The sequence below is a fragment of the Magallana gigas genome, chromosome 8, assembly GCF_963853765.1.
Source record: "Magallana gigas chromosome 8, xbMagGiga1.1, whole genome shotgun sequence".
Taxonomy (NCBI): Eukaryota; Metazoa; Mollusca; class Bivalvia; order Ostreida; family Ostreidae; genus Magallana; species Magallana gigas.
This window is the reverse complement of record NC_088860.1, coordinates 543397-559139: the sequence shown is the minus strand read 5'-3', so window position 1 is coordinate 559139 and position 15743 is coordinate 543397. Positions and strand designations below refer to the sequence as shown.

Below are 15743 nucleotides of genomic sequence, written 5' to 3'. Positions count from 1 at the left end.
GGGAAAATCCTTCATATAGGCGATAAATCTAAAATTTCGCTATTGCCGTGCAGCTTATTCGAGACATGGAGTCAGAACCGAAAAGACCAAGGGTTGCATCTGAATCCTCGGAACGTAGCACCGATAGCTTACAAAATGACACAGTTCACGATTCCATCCAAGCTCTAGAAGGATCCCCTCAGACTCATAGTAAAGATATCGGAATAACGGAAAGCGACACTGGCAGTGGGATAAGCATTCAGTTAATTCATTCACAAAGTAGTGATAATAACCAGTTTTCAAAAATCCCAAATAATCTTAGTAACTGGGACAGAAAACACCTTGACAAACTTAACATTAAAGTGTCATTTCAACCAGACATGTCTCCTTTGAAACTTATAAGGAAAATCCAGAAAACGGGGCTTCAAATTCACGAAGTTCGAAAGATGAAGTCAGATGAAGAGGAAAAAAAGATCGCATCATTGGTTACATATGTAAAACAAAGCAAATTTATGGAGATGCTGGCTAAAATAAACTATACGACATTTGATGAAGTAAACAGAAACTGTATGAGGGGTATAGACATGTATGCAGATGACAGGTACATGTGTTCCTTTATTCCTGACGGTTTGCCAGAAAACCTCAAATTATGGTTCTACAGGTAAGTTACACTTATTTCATGTCATTATTAATTTGATTAACAATTTAAACATTCAAGCATTTTTTTAAAATTATGATAAAAACCGTGGAGGGATTTTCCTAAAGTTAAGTGTGGCCTTAGACATAAGTAATGTTATTTATGTCTCTGGTGTGGCTTTCTCCTCTAAGAAATTTCACTTATAGGTGCAGGTCTGCTGCTCCGAATGCAGGACAGTTCGCTCCAAAAGACCATTGGCCTCGAGATGCTTCGCCCCAAGATGATTCGCGCTGTGTTAAGGTGGCTCTATACACCACTTTTTGATGACGCAGTACGCAAAAAAGTAAATCTGGAAACATGCATTTCCGGTACTGGCTGATTTAAACTGAGGTGAATTGTATGGGAACCGCTATTTTGAAAAATTTGTTAAATGGATAGATTTAATTTGATAATTGGAAAATTCATTACTTACAAGTAATGTGGTATGTGACACCTTCACGTTGTGTGGTATTATTTATCGAAATAAACAATAAAATCAAGTGTAAATTTTTAAAGAGTTTCTTTAGCAATATCGATATGTTACACCGTAGCGCAGTGGGTTAGTGGGTTCACTACAAATCAGTAGGTTATGAGTTCGATTCCCATCGAGAACAATAAATTTTTTAACTTTCCAAAAATTTCTAAAACGTATTTTTTGGTTGAATACCGTGAAAGAAAATTCTAAACAGGTGAAAATATTTCAATTATAATATACTTTAATGCACATTAATATCGACACCTAACGGGGATGAGAGGGTTGCTTTGAATTTCTCTCAGGTTGGGATACATAAATCCTATTTGCCTAGTCAATGTTCCCCTTTATTTATTTGACTTAGTTTTGCACTAAAGCGAATATATTCACTTATACAGGGCAAAGTCTATAATGAAATATGCACGTATTTATCATTCCAACACTATATTTAGGAAATTTTCTTCAACTCAGAAATGAAAAGTCCCCAAGGTGTTTGGGCCTTGGGACTTAGGAACGATAACCCTTACATCAAGAACTTTCAAACCAAATAAAATTTAAATTTTTTTTGTGTTTATTTGCAATTGTTTTCATTCAATTTTTTATTTCACATTTATTAAAATACATTTTCTAATAACATCAAGCAACTTTTTCAGATGATTTGTCAACAGAGTAAGAAAATATGAAAAAATATGTTTTGGGGAAATACTAAAAAAAATTGCAATAATAACATTTTTGAATGTTAAGAAGTGTTATATTTTTTTTTATGTGTCCGAAGGAAATATCCATCATATGACAAAATAATTTCTCTCAATTTGTTGATAGCTGTCTTTTTAAAAAATATTTTACAAAAACACGAAAAAACATTAAAAAATTCTTTAAAAATACCTATAGTATCCCTATCGTCATTTTAATATTTGATAAGTATATGTTTTGTGGTCTTCTATTGAAAATTGGAATAAACTGTGGGTGTATAGAGCCACCTTAAGCATGAAACATCTCAGCGCGAAAGGTCTTTTAGAGCGAATGGTCTTTGTGCAAAACGTCAATAGGAGCTATACATCCCGTTACCGTACCGTACCTCCCAGTCGGAAAAAGTTAGGATGGATGACCTGGGAGCTACAATTCCTTAGTTACCTGTTAAAAAGTTGCAATTTACATGCACAAAAAATTGTGCTAATTTTGGACTGATTAATTTTATTTCTGAACACATTAAATATGTGCAAATATTTCATTCCAGAAATTCCTCAGCCATTTTTCACAGATTTCTTGTCTTTACTTGCCTCTAGTTTTGTACATGTATAAATGATCAGTAAACATGGATTGTCTACAAAAACAAGCTACTAAAACCAATGATCAATTTTTTTTTTTTCATAATCGATAATCTGAAACTTACTCTTTGGGCCTTTGGACCTCTTGTTAGGATTTTAGAAAACATATCCAGGTTCCATATCACTGATTCAAGTTATATTATATTGTAATATGTACTTTTAATGTTTTAAGGTTTCATACTCATGGGAAAATGTTTGCACATGTTCTTCACAAGATGGTGGAGAACAAGGAAGAAGGAGTTCCCATCCATGATTGTCATTTTCAACATTTATTTGACACATTTGCAAAGATGTTTGGGTTACGGAGTGATATAAGGTATGCGATTGTGCATGTCTGTAATGTATACAATAGATATTGACATATCTGGTCTTATTACACCTTTCACATACCATTACATTCAGTAGTTCTGAGATATCTGATAAATCCATCACTGTATGAGGCTTTCACCTTGGACTCGATGATCTTGGTGAATTTCGACAAGTAAGTGGTGACTTCATTCACTGACTTTATTCATTTTTGTCAACGAAATGTGCATTATATCGCAGTAGACGTGTAAAATCCAGAAGAAGTATACATGAATATTTACCTCTCAACAAGTTCTCTTTTACATCAGATTTCTTTGCTCCAAACTTTTCTAATCAAAATTTAAGGTAAAGACCCATTCTTGATCCATATTTTTTTTGCCATTCTTTCCCACTCCTGTTCCTAATTATGTTCGTACATCTCATGAAAACAGTTATTTTGACGTGTTCTTTGAATAATTTTCACTCATTAAATAAAATTTTAATACAATCTGATTCTCACAACTCCAACCATGAGTAAACATCATCCTTAAGGCATACAAAATAATACAAAGTTCAAGGTCATTTCATTTTAATCATATTTATTGTTTTTCATGTTGCCTTTAAAATAAAAAAATTGACGATAAAGATATATATGAACTTTATTACTTCTTAGATGTCTGCAGCAATAAATCCTTGCTTTGTGATTCCTTCTGAAGTTACTGCCTTTTACATTAAATACATTTTTTTAGCTATGCCACTTAGTTAAATCATCAATATCAGAGATTTAAAATTTTCACAGGAATGTAGATTAGTATGAAAGCTTATGAAGAATAATGATCAGGTTTAAGTTGATATTTCCATTGAAAAGTGAACTCAATTGAGTGACAGGTACTAAAGAATTATACTGCAAAATAACAAAATCTAATCTTATCTAATGCACAATAATCTTGAAATTGTTGGTGTAAATTAGTTTTGACTGTGCATTTTTAATTAATTTTTTTTGCATGGACATGCTTATATTGATGGGACATATTGCCCTTAGCACTTTAAAAGGTTTGCAACCTCACAAGTGTAAATATCAACTCATTACCAATTTCAGTACCGTGCCATGTGTACAAGTGCCAAAAATGACAGTCATGGATACAGAAGTTTGTGGAGCAGCAAATATAATATATTCTCGGCATTGTCTAAAACTTCCTGTAGATGTTGAAATGAAAAATTCCTGTATAGTGGCAGTGTGTAAGGTATCTATTCATATTTATACCTCTACTCCAAAGGAAAGGGGAGAATACTGTCTTACCCTTGTGTTTCTGTCTATAACAAGTTATTGTTGCAGTTTTCTCAGCAGTGACTCTTTGCAGGTGCTTGAAATTTCAGCACACTCTTTTTTTGGGCAAGCCATATAATGGGATTATATTTATTTACAGGTGAAGAAGGAACAGCCTGTTTTAGCAGAGAGCAAATCGAATGCTTCACCACCACGCAGCAAAATAAGAGAAAAAACAAAAAACAAACAAAAACTGTTAGCTGATTCATGTGATAGTTCAGAAATATCTTCATCGTCCGTTACATTGGGATCAAATGCAGGTCTTCCACACTTGTCAGACAAACTGATTGGACAACACGGGGGAGAATTACTGATTAATTACCACCAGTCTAATAGATACAATTTGATTGTCGGAATGGTTGTTCAACAGACACAGGTAAATTTTTCAATATTATATACCCGTCTGTACATAAATTTTTTAGGTCACCTGAGTTACTCAGGTATAGGGAGTATATAATCCAATGTGAATTAGTGTTTGCAAACATCAAACAATAAAAGAGGGTTGACTTGTCAGAGGAGTCTCGGATTAGAATATAGACTCAAAATTGAAGTTTCAAATGCAAACATTAGACATTGGTAATCGGGTGACCATCAAGGCCTCTGGGCCTCTTGCTACATTTTTTACAGGGCAAATTTCAATCAAAATTAGCAGAAATCATTCTTAAGGGACAGGATTCAAGTTTCCTAAAATGGAGGCCCACACCCTATTTCAAGTGGAGATAATTAAGAATTATTGAAAATTTGTTGTTTATTTCAAAAATCTTCTTCAAAACCAATTGGCCAGAAATGCTGTTACTTGTGTAAAAGCATCCTTAGGTACTGTAGATTCAAGTGGGACCAAAATGGGGGGGGGGGGGTGTCAAATTTTTTACATAGGAATATGTAAAGTAAATTTTAAAAAAAATCTCCTTCTTAACATTTGGCCAGAAAAAGCTGTAAGTTGTGTCAAAGCATAGCAGTAGTATATATTCAAGGTTGTTCAAATCATGATTCCTGGAGGTGGCCAAAGTTTTATATAGGAATAAATAGAGTAATATCTTTAAAATCATCTAAAAAACAAATTGGCCAGAAAAATGCATTGCAATTGTGTCCACAGCATAATCTTTTTAAATTTTTATATTCACTGCCCATAGACAGGGGGTTCTATTTTTAAGTCCTACATGAAGTCATTCTCACTCCCATGATCTTAAAATGACTAAATATCTTGTAATCTATTGAGACCCCTACCACTAAACCACATACATGTATATTCTTGTTCCTTTTGTCAAGGCACATAAATTGATGTGTAGGTCATTTCCCATCGGGTTGTCATGATCTCCCCATTCCTTAAATAGAAAATGACCTAATATTTTGAAAATGGTGAAGATCCCATCCCGAAACCATATATATTCTGAATTCTTGTGTCAAGGGGCATTAAATGATTTGTAGGTCATGTCCTCCAGTGATGGATTGGTCCTTACCCTCTCCTTCAACAGAAAATGACCAAATATCCTTAATATGGTGGAGATCCCAAATCTTTAACCATATATATTCTTGTTCCTTGTATCCTCCTGGGCTGGTCCTGACACGCTTAAACAAAATATGCCCAGATATCTTGAAAATCGTTAAAATCCCCACCCTTAAAAGATGTAAATTATTGATCCTTGTGTCAAAAGGCATTAAATGTTATGTATGTCATGTCACCAGGATATTGTCCTTGCCTCCCGAAACAGGATGTGCCCAAATATCGTGTAAGCCATTGTGATCCTCACACGAGGTGGATTGCTGCATCATTATTGTTGTTTGACATCTGTTCAAAACGTCATTTTGTTTTGCAATGGTTAGATGTTGTCATGGAACTGTTGCATACTTTTTATAATGAGGAAGTAAGGATTGTGGTCAAATTCTGTGTAGTTAAATGTCAATACCCCAATAGTTATGATATGATATCTTTCATAACATTACCTACACATTACCAAGTACAAAATACATGAATGACATAGAATTTAATTATAAGTGACATAAGTTACATGATAATTTTTTCTCTGTACTATAGATCACCTTTACTACACTTGAAATGACAGAAGGTCAGTACGAGAGAATAAAAAATGGGAAATTTAAGCATACGGACAAGGAAGGGCCAGTTTTTACATTTACCAAAGCATATGATTATCTTAGAGAAGAGGACTTGGAAAGAATCATTGAGCCACTGATACGGCTAGGGTTAGAACAGAATAAGTGAGGAGTGTTCTGCTGTTAGTGCCGTAAGGTATATAAATTTACATAAGAATTAAAAATGCAGAATACATGTACAACACAAGCATTGTTTACTGTGTATATTAGGTATGCAATGTATTTTGTCAGGAGATACTTATTTCAGGTCCATAAATTCTGCTTTATGAATATTATTATTGCAAACAAATATTGATCTGCTTTAGAACTTACATATGATTTGTATTGACCATAACTTAATTTGAATATTTTGAAAGAAATACTACCTGTATGATGCTATCTGTTTAATAATTTGATTGTGAAACTTAGGAGTTTCAAATGATTAGATCTTTTTATTTTATATTTTTTTCAGTGAAAATGTCTGTGCAATATTAGTATAAACTATTGTGTTGATCATAAGGCTTTCTTGATGACCTGTTGCATGTAATTTTTTTATTTGTCATGTTAATATTTTTACTGAAACCTTGCAATAAATATTTTTAGGTTACCTGATTAATGCAGGTCACCTATTGCAATTAGTTTTCATCCAATGTCACCCACTATTGTGTGTAAACAATTGAACAGTTATAAAATTTTCATGAAAACTACTTGGTCAGATGTGATATGATGTATCTTAGGGATGAAGAGGAACAACAATTGTAAATTTTGTGGCTCTAGCTCCACAGGAGCCTAAGGGTAGGGAAGTAATTGCAAAAATTGACATTCCTGCACATCTGAAAGAAAAACTGAATTACCAGGAAGCCCTATACCAAAATTGTATTTTTCCATGTTCCCTGTTTAAGTTTTTGAAGCAAATGCCTTTTGATGACCATATCTAAGTTACCAAACTTGAAAAGATGATGCATATAGTGATAATGTACTACTCACCTATTCTGAATGCTGAATTGCAGCATTAGATTTTGGATGGTAGATGATATTAAGGTTTATGGAGGAGATCACATATCCATTGAAATGAAGGTCTTTACTTATTCAAACTTGCATGATTAATATAAGTATGTAACTGAATTATATAGCTAGCTTCAGGTACAGAATTCAGATGCTAGGACAGGTTGAAGATTTTAGAACAAATCAAATTGTGTTAGGGTAGACTCATCATTGGTAGAGAAAATGGTTCTGGAAATTAGCAAATGGAGTGAAACAATCATTTCACAAAGAATGGAGGCGTCTTTGACTGTTCCAAAGAAAGTTTCCTCTTATACGTGTAGTGAGTCAATTACATCAGATTTATCTGAGTCAGCTGGGTTATCTACAATTTTATTTTCATGTTCATTATTTCAGTGTATATTTAGTATGCGTGATTGTCGAGATATTCATAAAAGTGAATGATAAACTAACATAAATGCATTCATAACTACACTTCGTTAGATATATTTCACTCCTTTGAATTCTATTTGTCATTACATATTGCATCAGTCTTACTAGGTTTACGATAAAAAAATTTACCGGTTTTTTGATGATTATGCTGTATAGAAGAATTTTTTAGGGGTAAGTATTGACCATAAACTACAGCCACTCCTCGAAATTAACAATTTTATAGCAACCTGAACTGCATCTTCGCTAGCCAAGGGTTTCTGATCCGCATCGCTCCTCACGAGGGGAGCGGCGCGGACCAGAAACCCTTGGCAAGCGAAGATGCCTGAACCGAAATGAATAAAAGACTTGAAGGCACTTTTTTAAATATATTTTCCATTAATTTAATTTAAGATGCATTTGTCTTCTTAAAAAAATCAATTGTTCAGGATAGTCTGTCTCTTGATATCTTGTGTGTCTCATCATGATAAATATTACATTGTAAATGAATTAAAAGAACAGTGCCATAAAGAAAATTGGATAAAATAAATGAAGACTAGCTATTTGCTGTTTCAATTTGCTTTAGTTGATATGAATGAATTGAACTTATGTAGACGATACCAGAGCTTTTACAATGAACAGCAGTAAAAACGGGACCAAAAGTGGACTTATTCTAGTCATAGTGCGAGCAGGTCTTAGACTTTTCTGAAGTTCGCACTCTTGATCTATTTCCTTTTATTAATACTGCCCATTGGTAAAAATTTGAATTCAAAGTTCATCACGCGTGTCGAACTTGAAACAGGAAAACGTGAACACATTGATGTGAATGAAGGTACAAGCAGCACAGTATTTGATGTATAAATTCTTATTCGAAGGCACAGAAGCTTGTGCTTGAAATCTGTTTTTAATATATGCATTTTTAGCAGAATTTTCCCAACCTTCTGTTTTCTGAGATTTGATATTAACAATACAAGCCAAGATTTTTCGGCACGCATATTGCGATAGATATAGATATCTTAAAAATATTATGTTGTTGTGTCTCAAAAATCAAATTTTACAAATGAGTTGTCATAAAAACTATTTCAATGTATGTCAAATTTTTATCAACTGTTTTCAATATAAAAAAATCTGACAAAAAGAACACCAAAATCCCTATTAAAAGGTTTTTTTTTTCACTGAAATATATACGGGAAAAATTGACATACTTTTGACGCGTGAGTGTACACACACACACACACACAGTGTGCGTTTATAGTCCTGACTTTTTCAAATATATGCGACTTGAACCCTCTTACCATTGTAAGCACAGGAACTGTTGGAAACCGGAATTGGAAACTGTAACAAATTGATCAACTGCAACTTACAGTCTTCCTCTTCAATGATAAACTCAGAACCATCGAATTTCAATATTTGACAATACCGAGCAAATACACTGCCCTTGTCAGATCCGCTCACAAAAAATATGCAGGTGTTCAAACTCTACCACTTTATCGCGAAAAGTCCACGTTATAGGTAAAAATAATGCAGATAACCATCTTGGCGCAACAAAAATACTATTTGCTTTGCATATTACCATGTAATTTGATATTCTGGGATTCAAATGAATATTAAGAACAGACAAATTATATTCATTAGACCAATCAAATGCAAATTTTTTACTCCATTTTTTACTGGAAGCAAAAAATTGAAGAAATATTTTTATAATAATCAGGAAATGTGTCGTATGTTATTGGTCCCCATTCCTTTTCACACATTTTTAAGAAGAAAAAAAATCATATTTAGAGTATTATGAGAATAATTTTGGTCTGGGCATGGCCAAATCCATTAAAGCCCAAAGGGCTTTATGATAGATTTGATCACGCCTAGACCGAAATTATCACCTTATAATATTCAACGATTGATTCCTTATTACTTGTATATATTTTTTTTAAAAATCAGCAATTGTACGATTAAATATTAGAATTATGACATATCTATCTGATTTTCATTCGTTTTTATAATACAAAGCCCGCTTGGGTCCCAACAAGACGTCATTTTGATTTATCGGACTGTACATTACAAAATCGATTTGTAGTGTTATGACAGACAAAGAGACACTGAAAATGTAAATATTAGAAAATACTGTCTGTAACTGAGCAATAGTCGAAATCAAAAGTTTTACTGAAATAATCTGCTTGTGTATTTGATATCAGTTCTATAACAACGTTTTAAGGAAATAATCATTTACGTATGTATAATTGATATCTGTTCAATAACAATTCTGTGTTCATACGCAGTTTTTATATGTTTAAAGCAATATTAAGCAGCTGTATATTCATATTACCTACCTGGAATATGTGAATCATAATTTAAAATTCAGTGAAACCTTTCAAAAGTTTATAGTGTTTCCAAACTATCTAACATAAACACTATTGATTATGATTCTTTCTAAGATGAACGTTTCTGTCTGATTTGTTTATCGTACCATGTCAACTTATTATTACATTTCTTACACTTGTACGACATAGACTCTATAATATCATTATGATACCCAACCAGTCAAAAACCTGTGTTGGAGACAACACTTATTTATCATACTTTGACAAAAATCGGCCCGCTTGAAATTAAGTAGATTGAACTCATTCTTACTGATATATACATTTTTTTTTATCCTATCACACAGCCATCATTCAAATTTACAATTATACGTATAGGAAAACCTTGAGCTACCCAACTCTTTGATGAAGTACAAACTTCTTTTTGTAAATATATGTCTTGCTGAAGTTAAATCAAATGATAAAACTAAATACAAAATATCCCTCTACACCTTCTTTATGAATCCCAACAATTACATTTGGAAGACATTGATGATAAAATATAGTCTGTAGTTTTTTGCTTTGAATATTGACCAGATCTTGATTTTTATATATTCCCCATACTATATACTTTCCAAAACGTGACTAACACCGTCAAAGTCAACAAGAAAACTCATATTTATCTACACGCATATGTTTTTATTTTGCTTTTGATTTGTTCTGTTGAGTATTTGAATACGCATCCTTTAGAATACACTTAATTGTAATTCACAAAAACTGCCATGGCTTCTGCTGTACCAAGATCTAAAACGACAAAGAAGAAATGTGAGTTTAGCTCTACAAAACAAAAACAAAAGTATTCCTTTTAAAGGAATGATCGGAATGTGATGTCATTGGTCAACTTCATTTTAATGTAATGCGAAAGCACTGCATGCAAATAAACATGATAAATAGGGAAAACATGTATTTCTGAAATTGCAATGAATGAATCAAATTTACTTCTGGTAGGAGAAGTGAATTTCCGTGATTGAATCATTATGTAACTGAATCAATGTTTTAATCTCCTGGCCAACGAGTAAGAATATTGATTTTTGTCGTAATCTAAATCTGTAATTAAATTTTTACATGAAGCTTTCCTGCATAGTAAATAAAGTAGTGCAAGGAGCAATGCGTGCGCAAATAGTTAAATTTACCGGATGTCTCATCAACCGAATCCGATCACAAGAAGGAAAACAAACAAAAATAAATGAGACGATTAAGACCTTTAAACGGTCTTTTGATATAACATCATTGAAATTCAACTGATATAATGTATAATGTTACAAACGTCAGACTTAAATTTTCTGTTTGCTTGTTCCACTTAAATTGTATTGAAAAATTGCATCAGTAATTTACGTAAAATATTCAAAAATATTACCCTACCTGTTGATCCACTTACAAAGGTTACAGTGTCATCTACCGCTGAATATAGGAAACTCGGTTTGTTGGGGACAATGTCCCAGGGGCAACAACCTGTTGCGGGCTCCCCAACTGCCAGCCATCCTTTCTCATCGAGGCAACCATTGGAGTGTTTGTTGACAATGAATGATCTTGAGCAGTTTCTACACAAAGAAAGATTGTACAGACATACAAACGCAGAAAAGTGATTCTTATCAGAATTGAATTGTTAGATAGTTTAGGATTGCAACGTAATAATTAAGGTCTTCTGCTTCCAACGGAAGACCTTATAGTTTTCGTACAGTTTCTTCTTCTTATTTTTTTCCACAAATTTTGTGCACGCGATTTCTCGGAAACTGTCTAACCGATTTACACCATTTTTTCACAGATGATTGGAAGTGACCTGAATTTATTTTGTTTTTAATATTTTGCCGTCGTCACTTCCGATACCGATTTATCGCTGGTTTTGTAACTTTTACGATCACCCATTTTGTGCACGCTTCTTCTCACAAAGTATCAGAGATATGAATATGAAATTTTCAGGATAGGTAGACCATAGTCTGAACTTGTGCCTATTGTTTTTAGCTCACCTGAGCTGAAAGCTCAAGTGAGCTATTCTGATCACTTTTTGTCCGTCGTCCGTCTGTCCGTCTGTCTGTCCGTCTGTAAACTTTTTACATTTTGAACTTCTTCTCTAAAACCGCTTATCCAATTTCAACCAAATTTGGCACAAAGCATCCTTATGGGAGGGCGAATATAAATTGCAGAAATAAAAGTCCGATCTGTATTCAAAGCGGAGAAAACCTTGAAACTGTAGAAAAAGGGGGGTGCATTTTTAAAAATCTTCTTCTCAAGAACTACTGATTCCAATTCAACGTAGTTTAGCATAAATTATCCTTATGGGAAGGAAAATATAAATTGCAAAAATTAAGGTCTAATTCTGTTTCAAATCTGAGTTATTACGAAAATAATAATAAAGGAAAGGCGTGTTTCAATCAGTTTAATAGCCTCGGATTCGGCATCCGGTAAAATGGGTAGACAAGACTTGGCCTGGGGAAAACAAAAGATAAGCAGTTATTAATCTGCCAATCTCATTAAAATTTCAGGATATTTGATGGACCAGTATATTTGTATTTGCTGTAAATATTGCTGCAAAATAATGCGTATTTGGAATTGACGATTGCCGATCTGCCCCGGCTTTTATTTTGCCACGACCCGGTTTTGCTTACCCATTTTACCAAGACTCGTATTCCATACTTCTAAAACGAGGTTCTTTGTTTAAAGCAGCCATGACATTATACGAAAAAGGGTCGATCTGACTATGATGAATTTGCTTGTTGTGCAACAGTTCGCGTATGAAGGGAAATTTTTGAAACATGAAAAATATATTGGTGCCGATTTTGTGAAGTAAATTGAGGCTAAATATTTCAATGCGTTGACAGTTTTCACACATGACGTTGATGTTAGCTTGTTCTGATTTTCGTTTCGTTTTCATTATTTATGCTTTGTAACCTGGAAACTGTCGTCTGTATTTCGTGATTTTTACGTATCAAATCAAACAGAGACTTCGGTAAATCAAACAGTTACGTTAACTGTTTTCCTGCGCAAATTAAGCAAAATCTGATGTAGGAGTACTGAAATACAATTCATTCTATCGGTAATTCGGCATTATTTTTTGCGTAATGGTAGATTAATGCAATAGGTTTTTGTTGAGATGCTCGGCATTTTCTCTAGTTTATTCAGTTTAAATAGAGTTTGATATCGCTTACGGAAATATGTAGGTATATACATGTATATATATATGATTCATTTCGAAAAAATAAATTGTGTTCTTTATTTGTTATACATGTAGTTATACATGTAGTGCATGTTTCTTGTGTTTAATTGTAAACAATTTCTATTTACTAACCATTTTTGAGTGTTTGCTTCGAATTATAAGTAAGATACAGAGATTTGCTAACAATTCTATGTTTGTACACAGATCTTAAAAGCTAAAGATTAAATCAAAGTACTGATAGTACTGAAAAGCGCTAACCCAGCTTCTGTATGTATATAACAGATATATGTATATAGCATTTCATCTTCTGTATACGCACTATATTTCCTCATCACTGCATGACAGTCCCTGCAATGATGTATGTAAGCCCCGTACATTAATTTCACAATAACCCGTAAATTAGATTCACAATAGCCCGTGCAGTTATGTGCATAAACCCCTGAAACTGGTTCCCTAACCAGTTTAAATGATGTATACTTTTGCTTATAGGGGGCGGTTATTCGATGCACCGGAAGTTGAAAGTCTAACGACAATAAAGGGCTGAGCTATGCTTAGCGCTTTAAAAAGTAAAAAAATTGTCAATATTTATTACGAAAATTTTCAAAATCTGTTCTTCCAGAAACCAACTTATTGAATTGTAAACTTAACCTTTTTAGCTCACCTGAGAATGGGGCCACAATGGGGGGTCGAAGTTTAACAAATGAATATATAGAGTAAATCTTTAGAAATCCTCTTCTCAGAAACTAATCGGCCAGGAAAGCTGAAACTTGTGTGAAAGCATCCTCAGGTAGTGTAGATTCAAAGATGTGAAAATCATGACCCCTTGGGATAGGGTGGGGCCACAATGGAGGGTCGAAGTTTAACATATGAATATAAAAAGTAAATCTTTAAAAATCTTCTTCTCAGAAACTAATTAGCCAGGAAAGCTGACACTTGTGTGGATGCATCCTTATGTAGTGAAGATTCAAATTTGTGAAAATCATGACCCCGGGGGTAGGTTTTGGCCACAATGGGAGATCGACGTTTTACATAGGAATATATACAGTAAATCTTTAAAAATCTTCTTCTCAGAAACTAATCAGCCAGGAAAGCTGACACTTGTGTGGATGCATCCCCAGGTAGTGTAAATTCAAAGTTGTAAAAATCATGACCCCCGGGGGTAGGGTTGGGCCACAATGGGGGATCGAAGTTTAACATAGGAATATATACAGTAAATCTTTAAAAATCTTCTTCTCAGTAACTAATTCGAAGGCAAAGCTGACTTGTGTGGAAGCATCCTCAGGTAGTGAAGATTCAAAGTTGTGAAAATCATGACCCCTGGGGGTAGGTTGGGGCCACAATGGGGGATTGAAGTTAAACATATGATTATATACAGTAAATCTTTAAAAATCTTCTTCTCAGAAACTAATTAGCCAGGAAAGCTAAAACTTGTCTGGAAGCATCCTCAGTTAGTGTAGATTCAAATTTGTGAAAAGCATGACCCCTGGGGGTAGGTTTGGGCCACAATGGGAGGTCGATGTTTTACATAGGAATAAACAGAGTCATCTTTAAAAATCTTCTTCTCAGAAACTAATCAGCCAGGAAAGCTGGAACTTGTGTGAAAGCATCCTCAGGTAGTGTAGATTCAAAGTTGTGAAAATAATGATCCCCATGGGTAGGGTGGGGCCACAATGGGGGGGGGGGGTTCAAAGTTTAACAAAGGAATTTATAGGGTAAATCTTTAAAAATCTTCTCAGAAACTAATCAGCCAGATGATTCTTTATAATTGTTAAGACTTTGGCCCCAGGACAATTCTTTGGCCTCACGAGAAGGTTGAGAGTTTACTGTACGTTTATATCCCATATATAAACTATTGTTAGGGATCTTTTTGAGAACTGCAATACTCAACACATGATATGACTATAAAATCATCCTGTTAGAAAAGGGACTAATGATTATAAACATAAGAATATCCAGGGGAAAATGGATTTTATTTATACAGGATTTACATGAATTATTGTATATTGTCCAGATAGTTTGTATTATGACTCCACTGAGCTGATTTTATCATACCTATTGTTCCTCAGGTGAGCGATGTGGCCCATGGGCCTCTTGTTGTTTTACGCCAGTGACGCCATTCTTAAGAGCTCACATTGGCTCGAAAATTGGTTACAATTTTTGTTCCCCTTTTTTGTACACACGATTTCTCTGAGATGACTCGATAGATTTTCTTGAAATTTTCAGGAGTGATAGAAAAAATTTATATTTCGAGTATCCATTTTTCATTTTTTCAAAGTTCATTTCCTGTCGTCCATTTCCTGTCCTGCGACAAAAAGCTTGTGACATTGAGATCTCAAAAATGATAAGGACTTGAGCATTCAGACTTTAAAGGATAATAGACCTATACTTGTAGATGTCTTTAAACTATTATTTTTGATATGTTCGTCCTAACTTCTGGTCGTCACCGGAAGCACTTCAAAATTATTTTTTCTTTCGCATTTAATTCTTTTCATATTGAAATGAAATATAAGTTATAATCCTTATATATGTCATGTATTCGATGTTAAATAAAAACAAAAAATTCTACTTCCGGTGAGATATCTCAAATATCTCAGAAAAAATTTTTAAATTAATGTTTTACCCACGAGATCTCAGAAAGTCAAGTGATCAATACACGAATCTTATATA

The 15743-nt window shown here is 33.7% G+C and overlaps 2 protein-coding genes across 2 annotated transcripts in view; one reads left to right on the top strand and one right to left on the bottom strand.

Annotated features, from left to right (window-relative positions):
• The window catches only part of LOC117680330 (uncharacterized), a 50275-nt gene that overhangs the window by 23520 nt on the left and 11012 nt on the right, over nt 1–15743 (bottom strand). Inside the window, exons 4-5 of the mRNA XM_034473802.2 lie at nt 11285–11463; nt 10259–10666 (exon numbers count right to left, since the gene is read on the bottom strand). Coding sequence (XP_034329693.2) covers nt 10620–10666; nt 11285–11463 — 226 coding nt within the window. The 3' untranslated portion in view covers nt 10259–10619. Of the gene's footprint in view, nt 10667–11284; nt 11464–15743 lie in introns of the transcript that reaches the window.
• On the top strand, nt 22–7462 carry LOC105339754 (uncharacterized). Its single transcript, XM_011445467.4, has 5 exons — nt 22–640; nt 2628–2771; nt 3840–3984; nt 4168–4443; nt 6103–7462. The coding sequence occupies exons 1-5, from the start codon at nt 66–68 to the stop codon at nt 6286–6288; spliced, it is 1326 nt and encodes a 441-aa protein (XP_011443769.3). The 5' UTR covers nt 22–65; the 3' UTR covers nt 6289–7462.